Source organism: Camelus dromedarius, chromosome 18 (genome assembly GCF_036321535.1).
Source record: "Camelus dromedarius isolate mCamDro1 chromosome 18, mCamDro1.pat, whole genome shotgun sequence".
Taxonomy (NCBI): Eukaryota; Metazoa; Chordata; class Mammalia; order Artiodactyla; family Camelidae; genus Camelus; species Camelus dromedarius.
Genome location: NC_087453.1, coordinates 9,026,320 through 9,049,026, shown reverse-complemented (window position 1 = coordinate 9,049,026; position 22,707 = coordinate 9,026,320). Strand labels below are relative to the sequence as shown.

At 39.9% G+C, this 22,707-nt stretch overlaps 1 protein-coding gene across 6 annotated transcripts in view; it reads left to right on the top strand.

The window, feature by feature from the left end:
• SLC9A8 (solute carrier family 9 member A8) overlaps window positions 1–22,707 on the top strand; it is a 63,793-nt gene that overhangs the window by 8,341 nt on the left and 32,745 nt on the right. For 5 of the 6 annotated variants that reach the window (XR_010385022.1, XM_010978653.3, XM_064496992.1 and 2 more), the window contains 4 exons: window positions 11,149–11,207; window positions 14,744–14,827; window positions 18,572–18,673; window positions 19,776–19,810. Coding sequence is in view for 4 of the 6 variants with exons in the window: in XM_010978653.3 (XP_010976955.1) it covers window positions 11,149–11,207; window positions 14,744–14,827; window positions 18,572–18,673; window positions 19,776–19,810 (280 nt within the window). In the remaining 2 variants the exon portion in view is untranslated. Of the gene's footprint in view, window positions 1–11,148; window positions 11,208–14,743; window positions 14,828–18,571; window positions 18,674–19,775; window positions 19,811–22,707 lie in introns of those variants that run through there. The other variant, XM_031433633.2, reaches the window with a different exon arrangement.

Here is a 22,707-nt window from a genome sequence, read left to right as displayed (position 1 = left end):
GGGACTTTACTTCTAAGTAAGTATTAAAATGAAGACTAAAATGTGGGTAGGGGTGCTTAAGGCATGGTGAATAAGGTTTTATTAAGGTCAGCTAAGCTTTCCTCAGCTTAGAATATTGTAGTTGCTAGTTTCCACTTGCATACTGATAAAATTGAATTTTTTCTTATCACCACTGATGCTTTGTAAGTTAATTTTCTCTGCCTTGGAGATCTGGTTTAGCATATTTAGCAATTCTTCCACAATATAGCAGTGGTTCAGGTTAGCTCTGCTCGTTCTCCTTCCCTCATCAACACCTGTTACTTGGGTTCAACCCCTCCTGTATCTTCCCGGGACTTCACTGTACTGCTGAGTGCCAGGGTCCGGCCTGTGAGCTTTCACACTGCCATCTCATTTAAGCCCCAGAACCCCTAGATGATGCCATAATTTAAGGAAGAGGCACCACTGGATAGTACTGATCTTCAGTGAAGAGCTGGAAACCAGTTTTATTCAAAGAATTCCTGTTCTCCATTGAGCAGGCTCTTCAGCTGCACATCCTGGCAGATTCTAACGAACTTAGCTAACAGGATAGCTTTAGGGCTCTAAGAATAGGAGGATCATTCATTAACATTTCTTTCCTGATATTAGGCATGTTGCAAATAACCTGTATAGCTGACACCTGCTATTCTGGGGCATTCAGTAAAGACTTAAAAAAACCACTCCAAGGAAGTCATAGTTTTGTGGTCAGCTGACACAGTTTCTTAAGAATAAAAACTATAAGCACAGGGAACTATTCAATTTGCTGTGATGAGCTGTAATGGAAAAGAATCTGAAAAAAAAAATGTATGTATATGTATGACTGAATTGCTTTGCTGTACACCTGAAACTAACATTGTAAATTGACTACACTTCAATAAAAAATAAGAAAAAAATTTTTAAAAGAGTAAGAACTATAGTTGGTGTATATTTAGGTATTGCGCAAGTGGAAATTAAAATGATGGTTCTCACATTTGGTTGGGAATATCAAGTTCCTCTCTGTCTCTTGAATGTTTGAGTAACTGCAGGTCAATAATTACCAGTGCTTGTGTTAGGACCTACAGCAGGCATTGTTGGGCGCCTCCCCAAGAGCCGTTTCCCCTTTCTTCCTTGAAAACAGAATCCTAGTTTTGATCCAGTGTCTTGCCACAGTGCACTCAAGGAAGGTGGGCCCCTCCAAGTCAAGACTAGTCTACACTATCATGATAATTGCACTCGCTTTTACCAGTGATGATTTGAGAGGAGTGGAGGCAGCAAGGCAGTGTGAAACCTAGTTCTGGCCAGTGAGACTAAGAGGAAATGTGCTGGGGTGGTGAGTTTTGGGAAATGTTTTCCCCTCTGATAGAAAGAGAAATTGCCCCTTCTCTTGATGCTGTTGTATGGGGATATGATGCTTGGAGCACTGATAGCCATCTTGGAGTCACTGTGGCTCAAAGACAAAAGCCAGGATGCTAAGGCTTGCTAAGGGCACAGATGGGAAGCCCGGATTCTTGCTGCACCATTGCTTTGTTGGATTGATAGCCTGGAACTACCTATCTCAGAGCTGCCTGTTTTATGAGATAATAAACATCTATGTTTAAGCCACTTGTAGTCAGGTGTTCTTTTACTTGCAGCTAAAAATAACTGATATGGGACTTTTTCCAAAATCAATTCAAAATGATTAAAAGAAAACAAATTGCAGGGTGAGGGTGGAGTTGCACATCCATTGGCTCATGGAACCAAGAAAGCTATAAGGTGGTGCTAGCTTCAGACTCAGCTGGATCAAGTCTCTCGGACTCAGTTTTTCTCCATTTCTCAACCATGCTTCCCTTTTTTTTGGCTTCACTCTCAGGCAGGCTCTCTCCACTTGGTAAGCCTTTACAACTTCAGGCTTACTATCCTTACGGTAGAAGTCACAATGGGAAAGGTGGCCTCCTCTTCTCCCTGGTTCCACTAGAAGTTATAGGATGAACTGACCAAATGCCCCACCCCATCCCAGAGCTGGACGTGGAGTGGAGCAGTGCTGGGGGTCAGCCAAAGCTCTCTGTCCACAAGGTTAATTTTTTCGCTGATGTTGCACAAATAACTCTAGCCTGTACAGCCAGGTCTTGGGAGGAGTAATGGAAAGTAAGTCTTGCTTTTTAGTACTTACTTGCTAACTCAGGTGATTGGAATGCTAAGAGCACTTCTATGGGGAGTGCTGGGGTCCAGAAAGTTTTTATTATATTAGAGGACATTTGGTTAGAATTTAGAAATGCTGACAAAGCTATCAAAATAGTTCTGTATTTCATAAAGCTATGTAAATTGAAGGAAAACTTTTTTCTCCTACTGGAGCAAAGTGTAACAAAATATTGAGATAGCCACCGTTTCAAGAATTTCCAACTTTTGTGCCAAAAAAGAATCTAGACGGAGCTGCCAGAGAAAATGGGGTTTTCATTCTCTCAGGGATAAGCCTTCCTAGCCTGCTTCTTCCAGCCAGAAGTTCCTTATTAGCCTGCAGTCATTTAGGGATATTACTGGCCTTTTGTGTGCTAGTTAAGCATTCAGAGTTCCTAAGAAATTATTGGTATACAAAAGGACTGTCTACTCTCTAAAAGCACATTTCCCCCTTCTATTTTATTTTCAAATGAATTTCAATACTTTAAATTCTTCATAAAAACATAGTATCAACAAGAAGTTCTAAAGATATTCCCTTGGCTCTTGTTCAGAGCTTTCAGATACTTTTTGTACTTAACGGAATTCTGTAGTTTGGGCCTTTTTAAAAAAAAAAAAATAAAATTTTTTGCACACTTAAACAGCTACACAGAAAAAGAAAAATCCTTTTCATTGACAACCAGCTTTTTGTCTTGCTTCATTCGTTTCCAAACCATGGGCAGACACGTGTTGATTAGATTCCTTGACTTGGTTTGAATTTATATCATTTTTTGTGTTCTTTCCTTTTTACTATTCTTTCCAGGTATTAGTAAAGTTCACATTTATTTTTATTGCCCACATAGTACTGATTTACTATTTATACATTTTGTGCTGAAATTTATAAGGAATGAAAATAAAATATACTGCTCACTGTCCTCTACTGTAGATAGCAAAAACAGGACTAGTCATACATCAAGTATGTAAAGTCTGCACACTTTATTGTAGAGACAGGAAAGTCCAGAATGGGATTACCAATGAAAGTTTGACTACCAAGTGCCAAGGTTTAGCCTGAATACAGCTGGTAGTTAGAAAAACTGTGTTTTAACTTGTAACCAGATTTGATTGAATCATTGAGTCCATAAGATACACAAATGTGCTCCTTTGTCATAACCTTAACTGTGTTTGTGCTTTTAGTTGTGTTAACTCCTTGTTTTGACTAAAGGATTGTAATTTGTTGTTGTTTTTAAAGAATAGAGCTGTTTTTTTTTCAAGGCGGGTTTTGAGTGGAAGATGATGAAAAAAATCACTCAGTTCCTGAGTTATTGACTAAAGGTAATTCTAGGAAAAAGATACAGTAATTATATTCTAATTGTGCTAAAGTTCTAAAAAATTGTTTGTTTGTTTTTAAGGAGAATTTAAGGGAGAATCCTAACTCTGTAACAGCTTTCATTACTTTCTAGACTGTTAAGAGTCCAGTGTTGATGCAGCTTAAGATGTCACATGAGTAACTCTCCCTGGATCTTAGGTGCTTTGATTTTTATTAGAGAAGAAACAAGCGTTCCGTTGTTGGCACTGAGTAGCTGTCTTAGAGGCAGAGGCCAAAATTGGTTGTCAAATTGATAAAATGATCACATTAGACTCTAAGGATTTTCCAGGCTGTTGCATTCCAAGGAAGAGTGCTAGCACAGACTTTTAGCCTCTGTTTCTAGAAACATCGATCAGAGGTGACAATTTATTATTGGAACGTCTTGTTGCTCTTTTGCGGCCATTAGCTAAATGTGTGCTGTGTGTGTGATAATGCATGCTTTTGCCTTGAGTCTTGCTTTGACTCTCCTAGTGTTACAGTCCTGTTCTCTTGGCTCAGCACTTTATCATCTCTAAGTTGTATTTCATACTTTAATCTTCTAGATAATGCCAGTATAATGAGGTAGGCTAAATTTTAAAAGAAGGCTGTTAAAGAATTGCATTCTGAAACTTGCTTTATTTGGGCTGATTTCTATAAATTTCTTCTTTCACCCCATAAATGTTCTAAGTGGATTAGAAAGGAATAACATTCCACTGAAAAAGTAAGCTACTTTAAAAGCAAAATATACAAGCAGCATTTCCCCAGAAGACAGACAGACAGACACCTTTGAGGAACTGATTCACATCTTCCTAGCAGGTCTTCTTTCTTTTCGAATACTATTTTTGGAGTATCTATTTTAGTATAGGAAGCAGCATCGAGGACTGGATTTTCAGAACTACCTTATTATAGCATAGAGCTTGAACTGCAGCTGGACCTTTCTTCTGGACCTCTCTCAGAACCATCAGCCTCCCACAAACCAATAAATGGGTGGAAGTAGTTTTCTCAAGGGTGGCATATATTGCCTCCAAAACCTGGAGAAGACCTACCAAGCGCTGTGCTTCTTCATCAGAGTGGACAGCGCAGGCCTTGTCCTTCACTTGGAGGGAATGTCTTGGCGTGCTTCAGACTGCCTGATCCCTGCAAGCTTCCCAGACGGGCAGGTCCCAGCAACTTTCTATCCTCTGAAGCACTTGTGTCTTACCAAGACTCAGACTCGCCCCATCATGCTTTTCATACCAGATTAGTGTGACGTCAGCAGTGGACCAGTGTGTTGTCCTGTGGAATGGCCATGTGTCCTTGGGGCAATATTATGACAGAAAGCAGGAGTTAACATAAGGCACTTCTCTAATTCCATGTAATCTGAAGTCACTTGGGAGCTCTATTCCAACAGGGAGGGGGCCCACTTCTGCAGACCTGGGAACCTGAAGGTGAAATGTGCTCACGTACATGACGCCTCATCCTGCGTCTGAGTCCCACCTCTTCCTTATCAGGACCCTGATAGGGGAAGGCACAGGAGATCTGTCTTGAGTTGACTGAACTTTGTCTGAAGATCCACCACTCCTGCGGGTGAGACCTGTGCCTGAGCCTCAGCTCCAGGAGTGAGGGTCTGTTTCAGGGCCGTCCAGAGGGCCCTCTGACTTGCACCCTTTGCTTTAAGTTGGTGATTGGGCCTTCTGTTTTCTCTTTTCAGAGCATGAATGGCACTCAGCAACAAGCGCAATTCCACTTATAATTATTTCTCCCATAACCTCTCTAACACCAGAGATACTGCATGGGCCACTGCCTCCCCCACCAGTGTCCTGACCCAGTCCCCACGAGTGAAAGTCTTAGCAATGACACCGCTACCCCAGGTGAGGGATTATCAGTATTTTACCTCCAGAGCTGGGGTCCTCCTTGCCAGGCAATTGCTGAGTGATCCAACTTCAGAACCCCATCCTTCGAGTTTGCTTCCTTATGACCACTCCACTCCTGGAACCAGTGGTCTTTGGTTAGCTCCCCAAAAGCAGAGTCTGAGACAGGGGTTTCAGGACATTTTATTTATTGAAGAGTGCCTTGAGGAATAAATCTATAAGGAAGGGAGTAAACCAGAATAGAGAAAGAGAAAGAGGCAAACGGTGGGTGTGATTTCAGGATAAGTCTAGTGTGGTCTCGGTAGGAGGTCGCTGGGGCAAGAACTCACAACAGTGTCTATCTCTCCTTAAAGCAAGGGGGCTGGACTTCTGTAGCCCCATCGGTTAGTCATTGGCTATGAGCTGGTGTTGGGCGGGCATAACTTCCATGATGAGCGTCTTGGCAGCTAAGGGCAGTTGTCTAAAGAAGGGGACGGCTGTGAGCACTTAGCAGCCAACACGCACAGCAGCTCACACAGATGGGCCCAGTCAAGGGGACTGGGCGAGCCTCACAGCGTCTGCCACAGAAGGCAGCTGATAAGCTCTTTACAAAATTAAAAATACCTGTACCCTTGACCCAGCAACCCCTCTTTTGGGAGTTTTGCCGATGGATCCCCTCACACATGTGGAATGATGAATTTATTCAGACGGGAATGGCAGTGATAGCAAAAGCCTGGAAAACACCTGAGTGTCCATTCCTAGGGGAATACACTGCAGCTGTTAACAAAACAAAACAAAAAGTGTGGGGAAGCTCTTTTATGTATTGATATGGAATAGTTTCTAAGAGATAGTGGTAAGTTAAAAATATATATATCAGAATAGTGTAAACACTGTACTACCATTTGTCTTTAAAATTATTATATATGTACATGCATATGTATATATATGATTTTATTTATTTTACTTTTTAATTTTTATTGAAGTATAGTCAGTTACAATGTGTCAGTTTCTGGTATACAGCATAATGTCCCTGTCATGCATATATATACATATATTCATTTTCAAATTCTTTTTCACTAAAGGTTATTACAAAATATTGAATATATGTGATTTTAAATGTAGAGACACTCAGCAGAAATAGATGTACCTCATAACCAAGAAACTGATAACACTGGTAGCCTCTGGGAAGGAGAAAAGGAAACAAGGAGGGGAGGGAGGCAAGTTTGCACTGCGTACTCTCTTGTACCTTTTAAATTTTGTACCATAGGCATCTGTTACATAATTAAGTAAAAATAAAGTAATTCATTTTAAAAATAATCTTGGACATGCTATTTACCAGTTCAGTGATGCTGGTCATTAGGCTAGGTCCTTATCTGTAAAATGCAGGTGACAATGCCTTCACTTTGTAGAATTGGAAATATTAAACAGAGTAATGCATGGAAGTCACTTAGTATAATGCCTACCTGCTAAGTAATTAATAGCTGTTAGCTGCTGCTATTAATATTATCATTATTTATATTATTATGGTTTATTATCTTGTAGGGTAATTGAGAGAATGAGCTTAATAAGATATATTGTATACATTAGCACAGTGCCTGACACCACACAGTCCATGTGTTTGTGTGTTTCTTTTTAACACAATGCAAATAAATGTGTGTGCATATGTTTTTTCTTTTACGGGAACTAGGATCATGTTCTACATACTGTTTTTGTAACCTGATTGTTATACTGAATACTTTTTAAGCATTTTCCTGCAATGTTAATTTTCAGAGAGACTCGTATTTTACAGTGATAATGGTAGACCAGCAGTACACTCTGGGAGAAAGAGGAGTGTTAGCAGTCGGAAGCAGCAGTGCAGAAGGACTGCAGCAGTGCAGGCTCCCTGGGTCTCAACATCAAGAGGTGGTGGAAGGCACCCGGGAGCCAGCAGTGCACTGTCGCTTGCTCGCCTTGAGCTGTCAGAAAAGCTGTGTAACCCCTCTGAGCCTTCCTACCTGCAGCATTCTCTCGAGCATTAAGAATAATTTAAAGTGACAAATCCTGGGAGAAGGGGCACAACAAATAATTACGAGTTGCTCCCAGTGTTTTGAATTAATCCAGGAGTGTCCATAATGAGGTGTGTGCACAAAGATTCATAGGGAGTAAAAGTAAATATTACAACTTAATGTTTCTATTTAATTTGAATCTCTTTCACAATCTCTATTTTTTGTTATATTTTAAAACACATTAATATAGTACCACTTTAATAATAATAATAATAATAATAATAATAATAATAATAATAATAATAATAATAATGAAAAGTTTGTAACTTGAAGGTGCATGCTCAAATTCTTTTCACTGATAGGAATATACAAAATTGTGCCTAGGGTATTATTTCCAGCCTGTGTGGTATAAATTAATTTCTCCTATATAGTGGATTAATTTGACCTAAACTTTGAACCTCAATCTCGAAAGGTCAAGGAGTAGTTTGCCAACTTCATGTTACACCATAGTTCAGTCCTTGGAAATTTCAAAAGGATTACTCAAGTTATAATAATAATAGTAATAATAATAATATCACATTGTATTTTACAAAGCATTCCAGTGCTTCACAAATAATAATACAGAAACAAGCTTAGACAGGAGAATAATCACTGATTCTCAAATGTGACTGCTTCATGTGTAGTTGTAAAAGTGTTAATGGTGGTATTAAAGTTTGGTATACATTTACAAGGGAAAAAGAAAGTTGAGGTTTTCGTAGCACAGAAAAACAGTACCTTTAAAAGTGAAATCTGAAATCATGAAACAAAATTCAACTTCCCTAGTAATCAGGAATGATTACTGACTGCAGATTGACTGCAAATGCAGATCGAAACTTTAGTACAGTTTCTTGCCCATCATATTGGCAGAAGTGTTAGAGTCCGATGATTTTCCAGGGTTGCTAAGGATGCTTTGGTGCAGTGGTGTAAATCGCCACAGCCAGTTCAGAGGACAGTTTGGCGACATTTTTGGAGATAAAAATATTCATTCGTTGTCTCTGGATCTGCCCTAGGGAAATATTTTTACACAAAGAGGCACATACAAGCATGTTCATTGTGGCTGTTAACAGCAGTTGGAGACAGCCTTCTTTGGGGGAACAGTAAAAAAAATTCTGATTTAAAAAAATTTTAAATATAATTCACATAGTGTAAACTTTATAATTTTAAAGTGTACAATTCAGTGAGTTTTAGTATATCACAGGGTTGTGCAACCACTGTCTAATTTTAGAGCATTTTTATCACCTCGTAAAGAAAGCCTCTACTCATTAGTAGTCACTCCCATTTTCCCCTTCCCCTTTCACCTGGCAACCACTAACCTTACATTCTGCCTCTAGATTTGTCTGTTCTGGACATTTTGGATAAATGGAACCCATACAATCTGGCTTTTGGAGGCAGGGGTAACTTTTTATTGAGATATAATTCACATAACCATACAAGTTACCCATTTTAAATGTACAGTTCAGTGATTTAGTGTATTCAAAGAGTTGTACAACCACCACAACAATCAATTTTAGAACATTTCATCACCACCAAAAAAAAAAACCCCATACTGTTTAGCTGTCACCCCCGAAACTCTCCTCCCCAGACCTCTGCAACCATTTCTGTCTCTCTAGATTTGCCTGTTCTGAATATTTCATATAAATGGATCATAAAAGATGTCTTTTGTGTCTGGCTTCTTTCACTTAGCATGTTTCAAGATTTAACCACACTGCAGCATATAGGAGTACTTCATTCCTTTTTATTGCCAGATAATATTCCATTGTGTGGATATATCACATGTGTTTTATCCATTCATCAATTGATGGACATTTGGGTTGTTTCCACCTTTGGGCTAATACTGCTGTTATGAATGTCCGTACAAGTTTCTATGTGAACATGTTTTCTGTTCTCTTGGATGGAATTGATGGGTTGTATGGTGACTCTGTTTCACTTTTTGAGGAATTGCCACACTTTTCCACAACCTTTGTGCCATTTCACATTTCCACCAGCAACATATGAGGGTTCCAGTTTCTCTATATCCTTGCCAACACTTATTTTCCATTTTTAAAAAATTATAGCCATATTGGTGGGTGTGAACTGGTATCTCGTGGTTTTGATTTGCATTTCCCTAATGACTAATGATGTTGAGCATCTTTTCTTGTGCTTATTGGCCATTTGTATATCTTCTTTGGAGAAATATCTATTTAATCTGCTGCATCTTTATGCTATGCTGTAGAGCTGTTAAAAAGGTATGAGGCAGATCTGTATGTAGTAACCCCTGATCTTAACTCTGAGCAAAATAGCAAATAGTAGAAAGATACATTATAGGACCATAAACTTTGTACAAATACACAGAGATATGTCATGTGTGTACATACACACACACCTTAGTACGTATGGTTAATATAAATAGGTGAGAGGGTGGAGAAGGGTCTGGTAGAATATTCCCCAAATGTATCAAGGTTGTTGGTTACCTTGGGGCAGGAAAAGAGAAAACTAAGATGGGAGTGGGGGCAGGATCTCATCAAAAGGGACTTTTGTCTTATTAATAATATGTTACAAAGTATTCATGAACTATTTGGTTCATAAAAATTTGTATGAAAACTCCTTAACATGTGTACACAATTTGAAAAGATGAGAAAAAAGAAGCAAGTAGGAAACGCCAACTGGCGAGGAGTTAGAATCAGTGCTTTCATGCCACGTGGCAAGTGAATGCACAATTACTGTTCTGAAACTATGATCATCGACTCCCTTTGTAGCTCAGATCTATTTTGTCTTGTTCTTTTTTCCTCTTTATCAAACTAGTTTTATTGTTGTTTTGCTAATATATAACAGTGCAAATAATGGAGGTTCATAAAGTTAAAATCACTTACCTCCTCTCTTCACCTCAAACCCCTTTGTCCCCACAGCAGTTAGTGCTGGTGCAGCTTCTTTTCCTAATAAACTTATGTGTTCTGAAATTTTCTCCTCACCCCACCCCGTAAGGTGTGTTTATTTGGCTTTCTGTTGTTGATGGGGAAAAGCTCCTTCCCCTACAGGGGAGAGGGAAGTCTTTGTCTCCACACGTCTGTGACAGTGGTCTTCAGCCTTAGCAGAGATTGTGATTTAGCGGGTCTGGAGTTCTGCTCAGGTGTCTTTCTTTTATAAAAAGTTCCCATGGTGATTCTGATGAGCCCACACGGCTAAGAATCATTTATCTAGTGAGTAACAGAGCAATCATAAATTGGACCCGTGATGCTTCTTTGAGAATTATTTTTGGTAGGTTCTTTATGAGAGAGTAATGAGCCTGTCAGCTTTGTGGAAACATGCCTGAACTTAGATGATCTGTTTTGTTCCAGGAATCTCACGGAATTTTTACTTTAGGTTATTTTCAGCACTGGGGCTTTATCATGACTAAATACATAGAGCTGCCGTCTGAGTCTGAGAAAGTGATCTTGGATTCCTTTCTGAAAGTGGTAGGAATAAGCAGTACAGGGCAACCTTAGCTTGGAAGCTTTCTGCCATTTCACATTGACAGTGAGTGGCTGTAGCAAAAATGACAGATAGTAAATCTTCCATGCCAGGAAAAGCATCCCTGGGTCTTTTTTTCTAAAGCTTTTTCTCCCTCCACCTGCCTCCTAGTAATAGTAGACTTCATTAGAGTATGTTTGCCTGATATGCAAGTGAGAAACTCATGTGGCTCATAAAACTCTACACAGGTTTCCAATCTTATGTTTTTAGACATAAAACTTGCAGAAATCCATAAAAACCATTCAGAGATGCAATAAGAATCAGTACCTTTAGAATAATAAGCCTGAGTAATCTTTCTCAAATCTTAAAGTTTTGTTAAACTTTACATTTTCTCTTCTAGGTATTCTCATGGGAGCAGTTATAAAAATTATAGAGTTTAAAAAACTGGCAAATTGGAAGGTAGGTTTATCTAACTGTTCATTTTTTAACATAATTACAGTTTTTATTGGTTCTTAATTTTAGTATCACTGGTGGTTATGGTAGGGTTTTTTAAATATTATTTGAAGTACATATTGTCTCATTAATTTTTTTAAGATTCTGTTAGGTTGAGGGTTTATATCCTTATAAGTGAGGGTGTTTTAAAATTTTTTTAATCTGAATTTTTTGAAAAAGCATGAATCACACTGTTTCAAGTTAACATAGAAGCATTCAATGCCATGTTTTGTGTGTATTTGCATTTTTATAGTCTTACACTAACCTGCTGTATAGGGGAGAAATGCTCTAATTAGCATTAAACAGTAGCAATGTTTATTGCTCCTAATTCCATTATGACAGCTGAGGATAATAAAACATATCTGTCCAGCACTGTAGACCTTACAGAATGCCTTATATGCTGTAGCTTCTGTTATCCTCATGACGACCATGGAGGTAGTTATGATCCCTGTTTTTCCTGATGAAGAAAGTGACCTTGGAGAGGTTGGGACATACCCAGCATCACAGAGCTAGAAAGTGGTTGAGCTGGGTCTTGTGTCTAGGCCCTCTACTCCTGTTTGTTCTATACTTTCTCCACCACACCATGCTGTCCTCAATTCTTGGATGTTCACACCCTTATGTTTACACAGTGGTTATTAGAGCCGGAGCATCATCTTGTGGTACAAGGACTAATTGAAACTCAAGTTTCAGCTTAAACTTTGAGCATCCACATTGAGTAGGGAGCTTAACAAGTGTGTAACAAAACTGATTTTACAGAGGGAAGTAAGGTCCATTTCAAAATATTAAGAGAATCATATGGTTAAAAATGGATCACATTTGAGCCCCTCCTACTTTGATACGGCTCCTAGGTGTGAGATTTAATTTACGTGTGGAACTGTGGAGTATAAAATTTGCAAAACAAGCCTCGTAGTCTGCCCTAAAACACAGTTTGAAACTGTTACAAATAATACTCAAGATATATTATATGTATTAAATGAATTCTCAGAATATATATTGAGCTCAGAGTATTTACAGGACTCCCCTCAGTGGGGGAAGGGACCGGGCAGGCTCCACTGGAGCACATGTGTGTGACACCCCTGCCTTCCTGCAGCTGGGTGGATGTAACCACCCTCACAGTGGCTCATTCTAGGGTAGAGAGCGCAGACTGTAAACCCTTTCTCTACTGTCAGACTGGATTATAGCCTGGTGTGTAAAGACCATCTGCTGACACATTTTGTTTGATTTAAAAATCAGTTGATCAAAGTTGTAATTGATTTTAAAACAAAAAATCATTAGTTTTATTTTAAAATACTATTAATCTGCATAAAATTCTAAGAATTTCACATAGAAGTTTGAACTTTCAGCTTCTCTTGAAAAACACCAGGCCCACATTCCAGCCAGCGGAGATCTGAGGCACTGAGCGCATGGGCTCCCCCGGGGGGAGTGCTGTGCAGCCCCGGGAAGCCTGTGAGTTGGTGATCTCTGCTCTGAGTAGAAGGAGGAAAGGTTATCCTTCACTTTTAGTTTTATATGCTTCAATATGACTAAATTTATTTTTCAACGGGTGTTAATTTTCAAGTTTTATTTAATAGTATAGAGGAGTGAACCAAAGCTGGGTGGTGAATGTAATTAAGTACATGAAGAACCATCCAGGCAGCCAGTGCTTGGCCTGAGGAAAGGGCAAGGCTTCTAAGCTAAGACATTTGGGGCAGGCTTTTCTGGAGGAACTGGTGTTTGTGGGAAGCCAAAGCAGCAAGCAAGACACCTGCTTGGAAACCCAGGGCTACAGGAAGCAACAGGATATCAGAAAAACAGTGAAGGAGTTTGGTGGGTTTTTTTCATGTAGTTCTGTTTCTAAACTGTCCTGCCAGGCCTGCCTTCTACCTGTGTCCTCATATGCTTAGTATATTTCTTTAATGTGTGTCTTTTTCTGTCTCTTATAAGGACCCTTTCATTGGGTTTAGGGCCCACCCTAATCCAGTACAATCTCAGCTGGATTCTAACCTTAATTCCATCTGCAAAGACCCTCTTTCCAAATCAGGTTGCATTCTGAGGTTCCAGGTGGACATAAACTGGGGATGGAGGACACTGTGAACCCACTGCTGGTGGGCTCCCCTTTTTCCCAGGGGAAGTTTGGTTTCTGGAGCTCCAAAAGAGTCTGTGCAGTGGTCCCGCTGCACAGATCCTGCAAATAAGATTGCTCCACAAAACGGGGAGATCGGCCCATTTCTTTTCACATGGCCCCAGTCTGAGTCATGAGCTTGTTACACAGGCAGTTATTTTAAGACTTAATAAGGCATTTTCAGAAGTCATCATTTGCTTCTATTTTGAGCCTTTTTGAATGTTATTTTAGTCTTTATGGTAACAGCCGTACATTTGTAAGAGTACATTTGTCATTCCTTTGAATAGGGATTTTGACAGGATATCAGACTGTCAAGATTGTGGCATGGAAATTTTCATATGAAAAGGGCCTGATTTTGCAGGATTAAGTAGACTGTGTATTACATGTAGTCATTTTGGGTTTGGGAACAAGTATGTATTTTCCCCCACTTCACCAGCAGTTAGAGAGCTATGTTAATATAGAAGATGAAATTATTATTCATCCCCCCAAGATGGCTGTATTCTAAAAATACCTTTCATAGTGGTACTTAATATTTGAATCTGAAAGCATGGCAAGGGGCTTGCTTTAGAGCCACGTCCCAAGTTGCATGGACACCAAGTGAGGACTGTTTCATCACAGTCAGATTTAGGAAAATAGCATGGTTGTCTATGACCGGCAGAGAAAAGGCAGGACTGTTTTAAACATATGTAGGGTTTACTCTTTCTCCAAGTGGATTATTTCAGGTTTTCCTTTTTCCTGGAGGAGTCCAATTTGTGGACTGTTTTTGAAAGTGTTTTATTTGAATTGAAATGTTTTCTTTGTTAAAATTAATTTTCTTTCCTTAGTAAAGAGTAAAAAGCATACTGCTGTGTGTTTGGAAGCAGTTTATACCGCTATTTCTTTTGCTGGTCAGCTTTTAAAACCACTTGTCCTACATTTTTAAATGCAGGTTTTGTTTTGAGGTTTTTGTTTGTTTGTTTTTGTTCCTCCTGTTTGGTTGTATTATCAGGTAGTGATTTAAATATTTACATACTGGACCAGGTTCTAAGAGAGCAATTACTTTGGCTCTTCATTGATGGATTTCTTTCTTTTTTTTAATTGTCTTTTTTTTTTAATTGAAGTTTAGTTGATTTACAGTGTTGTGTTAGTTTCTGATGTACAGCATAGTGATTCAGTTATACATATATATATTCTTTTCCGTTATAGGTTATTACAAGATATTGAATGTAGTTCCCTGTGGTATACAGTAGGACCTTGTTGTTTATCTAGTTTATATTTAGTAATTTATATCTGCTAATCCCAAACTCCTAATTTATCCCTCTCCTTCCCTTTTCTTCTTTGGTAACCATAAGTTTCTTGTCTAGATTTATTTCTTAATTACACAAAGTCCATGCCTCTGAAAATACCCATTTTATATTTACAGGAAGAAGAAATGTTTCGTCCAAATATGTTTTTCCTCCTCTTGCTTCCACCTATTATATTTGAGTCAGGATATTCATTACACAAGGTAAGACTCAGACACATTAGTGCTTTTGGTCTGGGTGGCTTCCCACATTTATAAGGCAAGTTCCTTAAAAGCTTGGGTGTTAATTAGTAGTGGTGGGTCTGTGTGAACACCCTGGGGTGTGCGGACTATTCTACCTGACTTGTGGTCAGTGGGCTGCTTTCATGATTTCAGGCAGTGCGGCTTATTAAACTAGTGTTTTCCATAGAGGAGTACTTTGCCTAGGAAGAGACGGCCGAAGTGATTTTAATGGTACACAGATTTACACTGACTCCTCTTGGACACAGACTAGCACATGTTAAGAGGACAGATCCTGGGATGACAGGGACAGGTGCCCCAGGCCTGCTGATTCTCAGCTCACCATATCAGGCCATCCTTGGCCCATCCATCCTTCAGTGTCTCCCCTCTTAGTGCCCTGCCCTGGTCCTCACCTCCAAGCTGATAACCCCTTTATCCCCAGGTCTCCCATTTCTTCCCACCCTCTCCCTGGCCCAGCTTCTCCTCACCAGACTGGAACCCCATCTTCCCCACTAGTCTTCCCGCTCCTTCTGGCCCATTCACCTACTCCCACAGTTGCTCCACCCATTCTTGGCTCCCCGACCCTGGAGAGTGGCATCACTGGCCCCGGCCCGGTTCTCTGCTCTGGCATTTCTGCTCTCTGTCCCCCAGCTTGCACTCGGGCTCTTTCTGCCTGGGCAAGAGCTTCTCACTTTTAAGTCAGTTTGTATATACCTGAGTCTTTTCCTTGTCTATGAGTTTTCTTTAAATATAACTGTATTTAAGTTTCAAAATGAAAAAGTGATTCAACGTAAAATATTAGTAATACAACAGTTATTTTGTAAATGTGATTTTAAAAAACTATGAAGGTTAGAAGGACTAAGGTTTGGCCTATCCTTGGAGGGAGGAGAGGGCATGGATTTTGGAGCCAGAGGGACCTAGGTCTAGTCATGCGCTGCCCCCTATAGGTTCCTTTTGAGTAGAGTAGAAATTAGAAACAAAAAACACAAAGATCTCTAAAACCCTACCTCCTAGGTTGCTTTGAGATTTACATTAGATGAAAGAATGGATGCAAAGCATTTGTCATGAGAGTTTTGGTAAAAACAAAAAACATACAAATCAAGTCTTTAATTTTCTACCTAGATATTAAAGCAAAGTTATTCTAAGATGTTCAGTCCAGATTTTTAAAGTTATTTTATTGTGCATCAATCAAAAGAAAAAGTGAAAAGAAAGCTTAACGTAAAAAAAATAAATCTCACATCTTGTAAACCTGATCACTGACATCAGATAATTGTTAAAAAGAAAAGCAAGAAGGAATTGAAGGTCAGTGTCTTTTCACTCTTTCATTTTGTGAACAAATCTTAAAAGAATTGTAAACAGATTATGAAAATACTTCAACAAAACAATACTGAGGAAAATGATTTAACTTTAAACCATGACACTTTGATTATTATATTAGAGCATGTAAAGGTCTTATTTTCTAATTTTTTAGAGGGAGAGGAAATAAACTTATTCAAAATTTGAGGAAAATAGTAGTTTCTTAAAAGAAAATTTTTTTGAAGTTGGCTTTCCAGCAGAAAATACGACAATTTATGTGAAAGTGACCAGAGTGAGCTGGAAATGGGAACTCAGAGACTTCTGCCCACCGCCTGCCCTTCCCCAGAGAAGATAGGAAGTTGACTTTGAATGTTTTATTTTAATATTGCTGCATTTGCTGATGTAGATTTGGACTTAGAATAAAAATTTCAGTAAGATTATCACCAGTTGATATGCATTAGGTAGGCAGCTATTTGGTTCTGTAAATATTAATATCATATGAAGAATAGAACATTAATTCTGCCAGAGAGAAGCAGAGAAATTTGCTTTATGTAGTAAAGGAAGTTTTATAGAGGAGTTACTTGATTTGGATAAATTTTCAATATACAGATTAATATTAACCAACTATGTAAATTATACCAGAATTAGATCCCTATAAACAGATCCCGATTTTGTGAAATCTATTTTTATTATTTTATTGTGTCTTTTTTTTTTTTTGGTTGGGGGAGGTAATTGGGGTTTTTTATTTAATTAATTTATTTACTTTTAATGGAGGTACTGGAGATTGGACCCAGGACCTCGTGCATGCTAAGCACACACTCTACCACTGAGCTATACCCTTCCCACCTTGTGTAATCTATTTTTAAATAACAAAAGAAAGCAGCTCTTTGCAAAGAAAAACTCATAGGTGAAAGCCTTTTGTTTAGGAGAAAACCAAATCATTGTGTTTGCCTTGAGTTATTTCACAGTTCTTTGTATACAAAAGATTGATAAGCCAAACAAAGGAATTGAATGTCAGATTATGGGCAGCTAAGTCAAAATTGTAACAAATGAAGCAAAGAAACTTCCTGAAGGAGAGAGGCTTAGTGGGCTGTCAGTGTTGAGCCACGACAGTCTTTTGAAGTGAGCTTTAAAGTATCGGTTCCTGTTGTCTATAATTTGACAATTTCTGAGTGAAAAGATGGTCTACGTCCAGGCCCACAATCATGGATCATCAAGGTTCCCTGGTGTTGTTCCCAAGCAGAGTCCAAGGATTCTAATAAATAGCTTAATTTTCTTAATTTTATGGAAATTTGAAAGATGTCACCATGCTGCTTAGACTCGAATATTTTCTCTTAAGTGCTGTAAAGTGTAGATGAGAATATATTTTATCTGTTATGTTTAATGATGATACTAGTGGAGTGGAATTAAATTGTTTAAAAGACATAGACAGCAAAAAGGAGTTTCTGGTGGTATAACCTGTTATCTTGACATTCTTTGTAGTAATGTACTTTTTCTTAATTAATGGAAAAATTATAATTATATAAACTTTGGACTTTGATCAAACATGAAACACAATTAATCCCTTTAGTACCTATTCATTTGTCATCTTCCATCTGACAGGCATCATGCCAGGGACTGTGTTGTACAAAAGCAGATGTGGACATTGCCCCTGTTGAGCCTGCAGCCTAGTGGGAAAGACAGATATCAAATAGTACATAAATAAGTGTCAGATTTCAGCCATGGCAAGTGCAACCAGTATAGAGTCATTGTGCATTGAGAGCACAGAATAGGATCTGACTTGACTAAGGGATCATAGAAGGCTTCCCTCAGGAAGAATCAAAATGTCCTGAGATCTTAGGATGATTAAAGTTCACCAAGCAAAGGGGAAGGAAGAGTGGTCCAAGGCCAGTGAGCACAATGCATTTGAAGAACCAAAAGCTACCAGCGTGTTGGGAACCCAGAGAACAAAGGGGAGGTTAGAGGCCTTCACAGGGGTTGAAGCATCCAGGCTTTGGTTGGGTTTTAGCTGCATTTTTAGTGGAAGTCGGGGTCAGAGTGAAGGCAGCAAACTAGATTTATCTTTTGCAAAGATCATTCTGGAAGCCCTTGGAGAGCAGAGGGCAAGGGCCAGGAGTGGTTGAGACTTGCTAGAAGCTATTGCAATGGCCTAGGGGAGAGATGATGGCAGCTTTGGTGAGGGCAGTGGAGATGGCGAAGGAGAGAAGCAGGGACTGTGAGTGCTGTGGGGCAGGCAGAAGTCACAGGACCTGGCTCTGCATTAGCTGTGGGGGCAAGGGGAGGCTCCGAGCTTTCCAGCTGGCCAGCTGAGATGGGGGATGGTGCCCTTTACAGAGAATCAAGCCTGTGAGGATGGCCAGGTGTGGGGTCCATGCCTTCACTGACTGGACCAGCTTTTCTAATCATTTGTCACATTTCTGCTCTTTCAAACAGGGTAACTTCTTTCAAAATATCGGTTCCATCACCCTATTTGCTGTTTTTGGTACAGCAATTTCTGCTTTTGTAGTAGGTGGAGGAATTTATTTTCTGGGTCAGGTAAGAAAAACACCTTTGAAAAGCTGAAAACCTTGCTCGTGCAGAGAGGTAGGGGTAGGGACACCTCATGGGGCCTGGGTTTCACCATCAAGGTAAATGCTCCTCTGGAAAGAAATCCAAACTCAAATGAGGCACAGTAAAGGCATGCTAAAGCTATTTCGAAGTCTTCCAGAAGCTTGGTGTCTGGGATTGAGTGAATCTTTTTCATAATCCCAAAAGTATTTGATCTTATTTTCAAACCAATATTATTTTAACTTGGAATACCTAAAAAGAAAGCAGAATATATACCATCAAGATCTTCAAATTGTAACAGTATCAATTATGTTATGAGACTAAATCAAGGTTAAACACTATTTTCTTAATAAAAATTTTCATTTTAAAAATCAAAGATGATTCTGAACATGTTCACTCAATTCTAAACTGTCCTCCTGTAGAATTATTTCCCCTGGATTTTCCACTATTGCTAAAACAATTCCCAGTGTCAGCAATTGAGTGTTTTGTGCTTTTGAGTTCAAATTAATTTGAATTAATTTAAAGCAGACCTACCTAGGAAGGTAGTATCTGTAGCTCTGCGTTATGCACGTCTATGCATGCCACAGTTCTTTTCCAATATGGTCAGTTGCTGTAAGTTTGTCTGCCCCAGTTCCACAAACAAAATTTGAGATTCAGGCCTTGGGGTGGCTGGCAGATTTCTTTTATGTGTGTCAGACGTGTTTGCTTCTTTCAGTAGCAATCAGTTAAAGCCCATTCCATCTGATTTTCACCTTCACTGCTGCCTCAACGGCACCAGAATAAATCTGTCTGTCATGCAACCTTCTTCAGTGCTCAGCTTCTAGCATCAAATGGGAATAAATTTTAGAAAAGAAAACTTGTTAATTTGACCTGACAAATGTAACATTCTTTTTCATACTTTTGTTGTATGACAATCAAATGCATGCTTAAACTAAAACTTTGGAGTCTTCTTTATTTTTCAAGTGGTTTGGGGACTGAAGATTAATGTCCTTATTAGTTTGTAATAAAGCACTAATGGACATTTCAGTCTTCTTGGCTGTTCTCCAGGGGGTTTTTTTGTGTCTGTGTGTTTGTGTGTTTTATTTTACAGGCTGATGTAATCTCTAAACTCAACATGACAGACAGGTAAATCTTTCATACTGTAACACCCATGTGGCTACCTTTCAGACTGGAGAAAGTTTTCTCTACATTGATTCCTGGGTGTGGTACTTCTCTATTCTGTCTCTCTTTTTGTTTTGTTGATGATTTCTGCTGTAGAATCTATTCTGAATAAATTTTTGTCTCTGAAGTGAATCAAAACTATATTCAGGAATTCTGAAGATCTCCAGTCAGAGGGTTGCTGATTGATACGATTCGTATACTTTCAGCTTTGGAGGGAATAACTCCGGTTAGTTACTGCCCCCTCCACACACACACCACATGCTGCACCATTGTCCTCTTATCATTAAGAATCATCTTCAGGTCATTTCTAAGGCTTTTCGACGGCCATAAGGAAAAGTTGTTTTCTTGATAGAACAGAGATGGAGTGAGGTGTGAATCTTTACTCTGGGATTCCCACCAAGGGGGTGGGGTTGGGGTGGGAGGAGCAGGCAGGGCCAGGGCTCCGTTGTGGATATCCTCCTCGGTCTGAAGCCACTCCGTGGGGCAGTCCGAGCTGCTGTCTGGGAGCCCAGTCTAGGAATTTCCATAATCAGCTTAGCGAGAAGCAACCTAGACAGCTGTCTCTTGGAAGATACCACATCTAGTGCTAAAAAAGTGCACACACGGAGTGCAGCCTGGTTTCCCCTCCTTGCGAAGTCCAGTGGGTGTGCAGCCTTGATCTGTGCTTCTCTCCCAGGAGCGTTTGGTTCTGTCCTGTCTGTGGCAGGGCTGGGGAGCTAGAAAGTGGGACCCAGTGCTCAGCCCTGGGTCCCTTCCATTGGGCCAACCAGAGCTTACAGCCATTAGTAGCAACTTGGAGATTAGAATCTTGGGGCCCTTTTCGTGAGAAATGTGCTTCTGATAACATCAAATCCAATCTCATTTTCTCCCCAGGGACATGAATTTCAAAGCTTTTGTTGTAAGATAGTCTTGATATATAAACAAGTAGCAAAAGTCACATTCCTGTTCCACAAGGATCAGAAGTAAAGCAGAATTGATGCCCTGCATTTTGTAGGTATTTTGCAACAGAAAAGAAATGCTCAAAATCCTGTATGTGTAAAGGACGTTGTCACAGCATTCAATCCTTCAACCTGTTTTGGGGCAACTGGTTAGAGATACAAAAAATGCTAGATAAACCCTTGTGCAATTGAATTGAACCGATGGTGAGGATGTTCAGGAGGAAAGGAGTAAAGGAAATGGCCCTTAGACATGCAGAATAAGAGTCAAGTAGAGCTTCTCTCTGTGTGTGCAGACATTTCCTTTCTTCCTAGAAAATGGCTATCCCATAGCATGGGAGGGAACGGGTTCTCTGGGGGAAATTAACCAGCAGTCACAAACCCACATGGCTGCAGGGCCAGGCAAAGCCCCTAACAGAAGTGAAGCTGGCCAGGTGCGTGTCTAGGGGTGGTGACGGTGGTGAACCAGAGAACCCACCCTGTCTGAAGGGGACAGCCACTTCTCAGCTCCACCAAGTAATTACCACATGAGAATATGAGGTCAGGATTACCAGGTACTTAATTTTTTTTTTCAAAACAGGCCAAGTTTCTAGATTTTAATAAGGAATTTTCCTGTTTTGAAATGTTGACAGATTAATCCAAATTTTTCAAAACACCATGCAGGTCAAACATGAGACTCACGGACCAAAGACCTCTGCACTATAGAAAATAGAAAAATAACTTTGTTCCACAGAAGATTTCGCTTCATTGGTGTTATGCTGGAGAGCTTGCTCACTTATGGACACACCCTGAATTAGCTTCCTGTCTCTGTTTTCTTTTTATTTGGTTGAATTTGCTATCTTTTGAGAGGATGAAATAAAGAAAACACATTTTAAGTTGAACTTCTAGCTTCTGGCCTTTTAGAAGGCTGGTTGGTAAGGCATGAAGTGGAGCAGCTGATGGCAAGATTAAATGACCGCTTAGATTCAGGCCTCTCCATGATTCAGGCAGTTCCTATTTCAGACTTCCTGTGTTCACTGTCAGAAATACTGTGCCCCAATTTAGATTCTCTACCAAAGCTAAATGTATTATATGATTTAGGCAAAGCATTTTGTCCAACTTTTTATTATGAAAATTTCAAACACACAGAAAAAGTGAAGCACTGTACAGTGGACACCCACATGACCGCTTAGATTCTACAGTGACTGTTTCACTAGATTTGCTTTAACACAGATCTTTCCATCTGTCCATCCCTCTGTCCATTCATCAGTCCATCTTCTAGTTCCTGCTCTTCAATTTCCAATTGACATGACAATTTCTGGCATGACAGCCTTGGGGGCCCACAGTGTCAGGACTCTCTCCTCTCACTGTTAGCTCAGCTCTTCTCTGGACGGTGTCATCCCTGGGTGCTCTCACCCTACGTGGCAGCACGATGGCTCTGAGCTCACTGTCACCCTCACTTCAGCCATCTCTACTGAAAAGGCCAACTTAATTCCCAGCGACCTGGTGAAATGCCTGGCAATGGCCCTCTGACCAAGCTTCGGTCTCCCACCTACTCCTAGGGCCCCACACAACTACATGGATGGAGAGTGAAGAAGATGCAGCTTCACAGGAAAATGGGAGTGCTGGGTGCTGTCCACTCTGCACTTATTGGGGAACAGAGGGAGGGGCCAGCTGAGCCTCATAAAATCAGCACTCAGTGCACAATTCATCACAGGCCCCCAGGCCCCCACCCTCGCTTGGGGATACACTCTTTAGACACTCCTCTTCCTTCAAGGCCCCTGTTATGTTGCTGTGGGTGATCAGAGTAGGAATAAAAGAAGGGGCAGAGAAACAAGAATCCCTATGTCTGGTTGCAGAGCGAGGGTCTCAAGGCCAGCTGCTAACAAGTCAGGGCCTCCCTGGCCGGCAGCTGTGGGTTGAGTTACCTTTCCTTCCCTCTCTCTC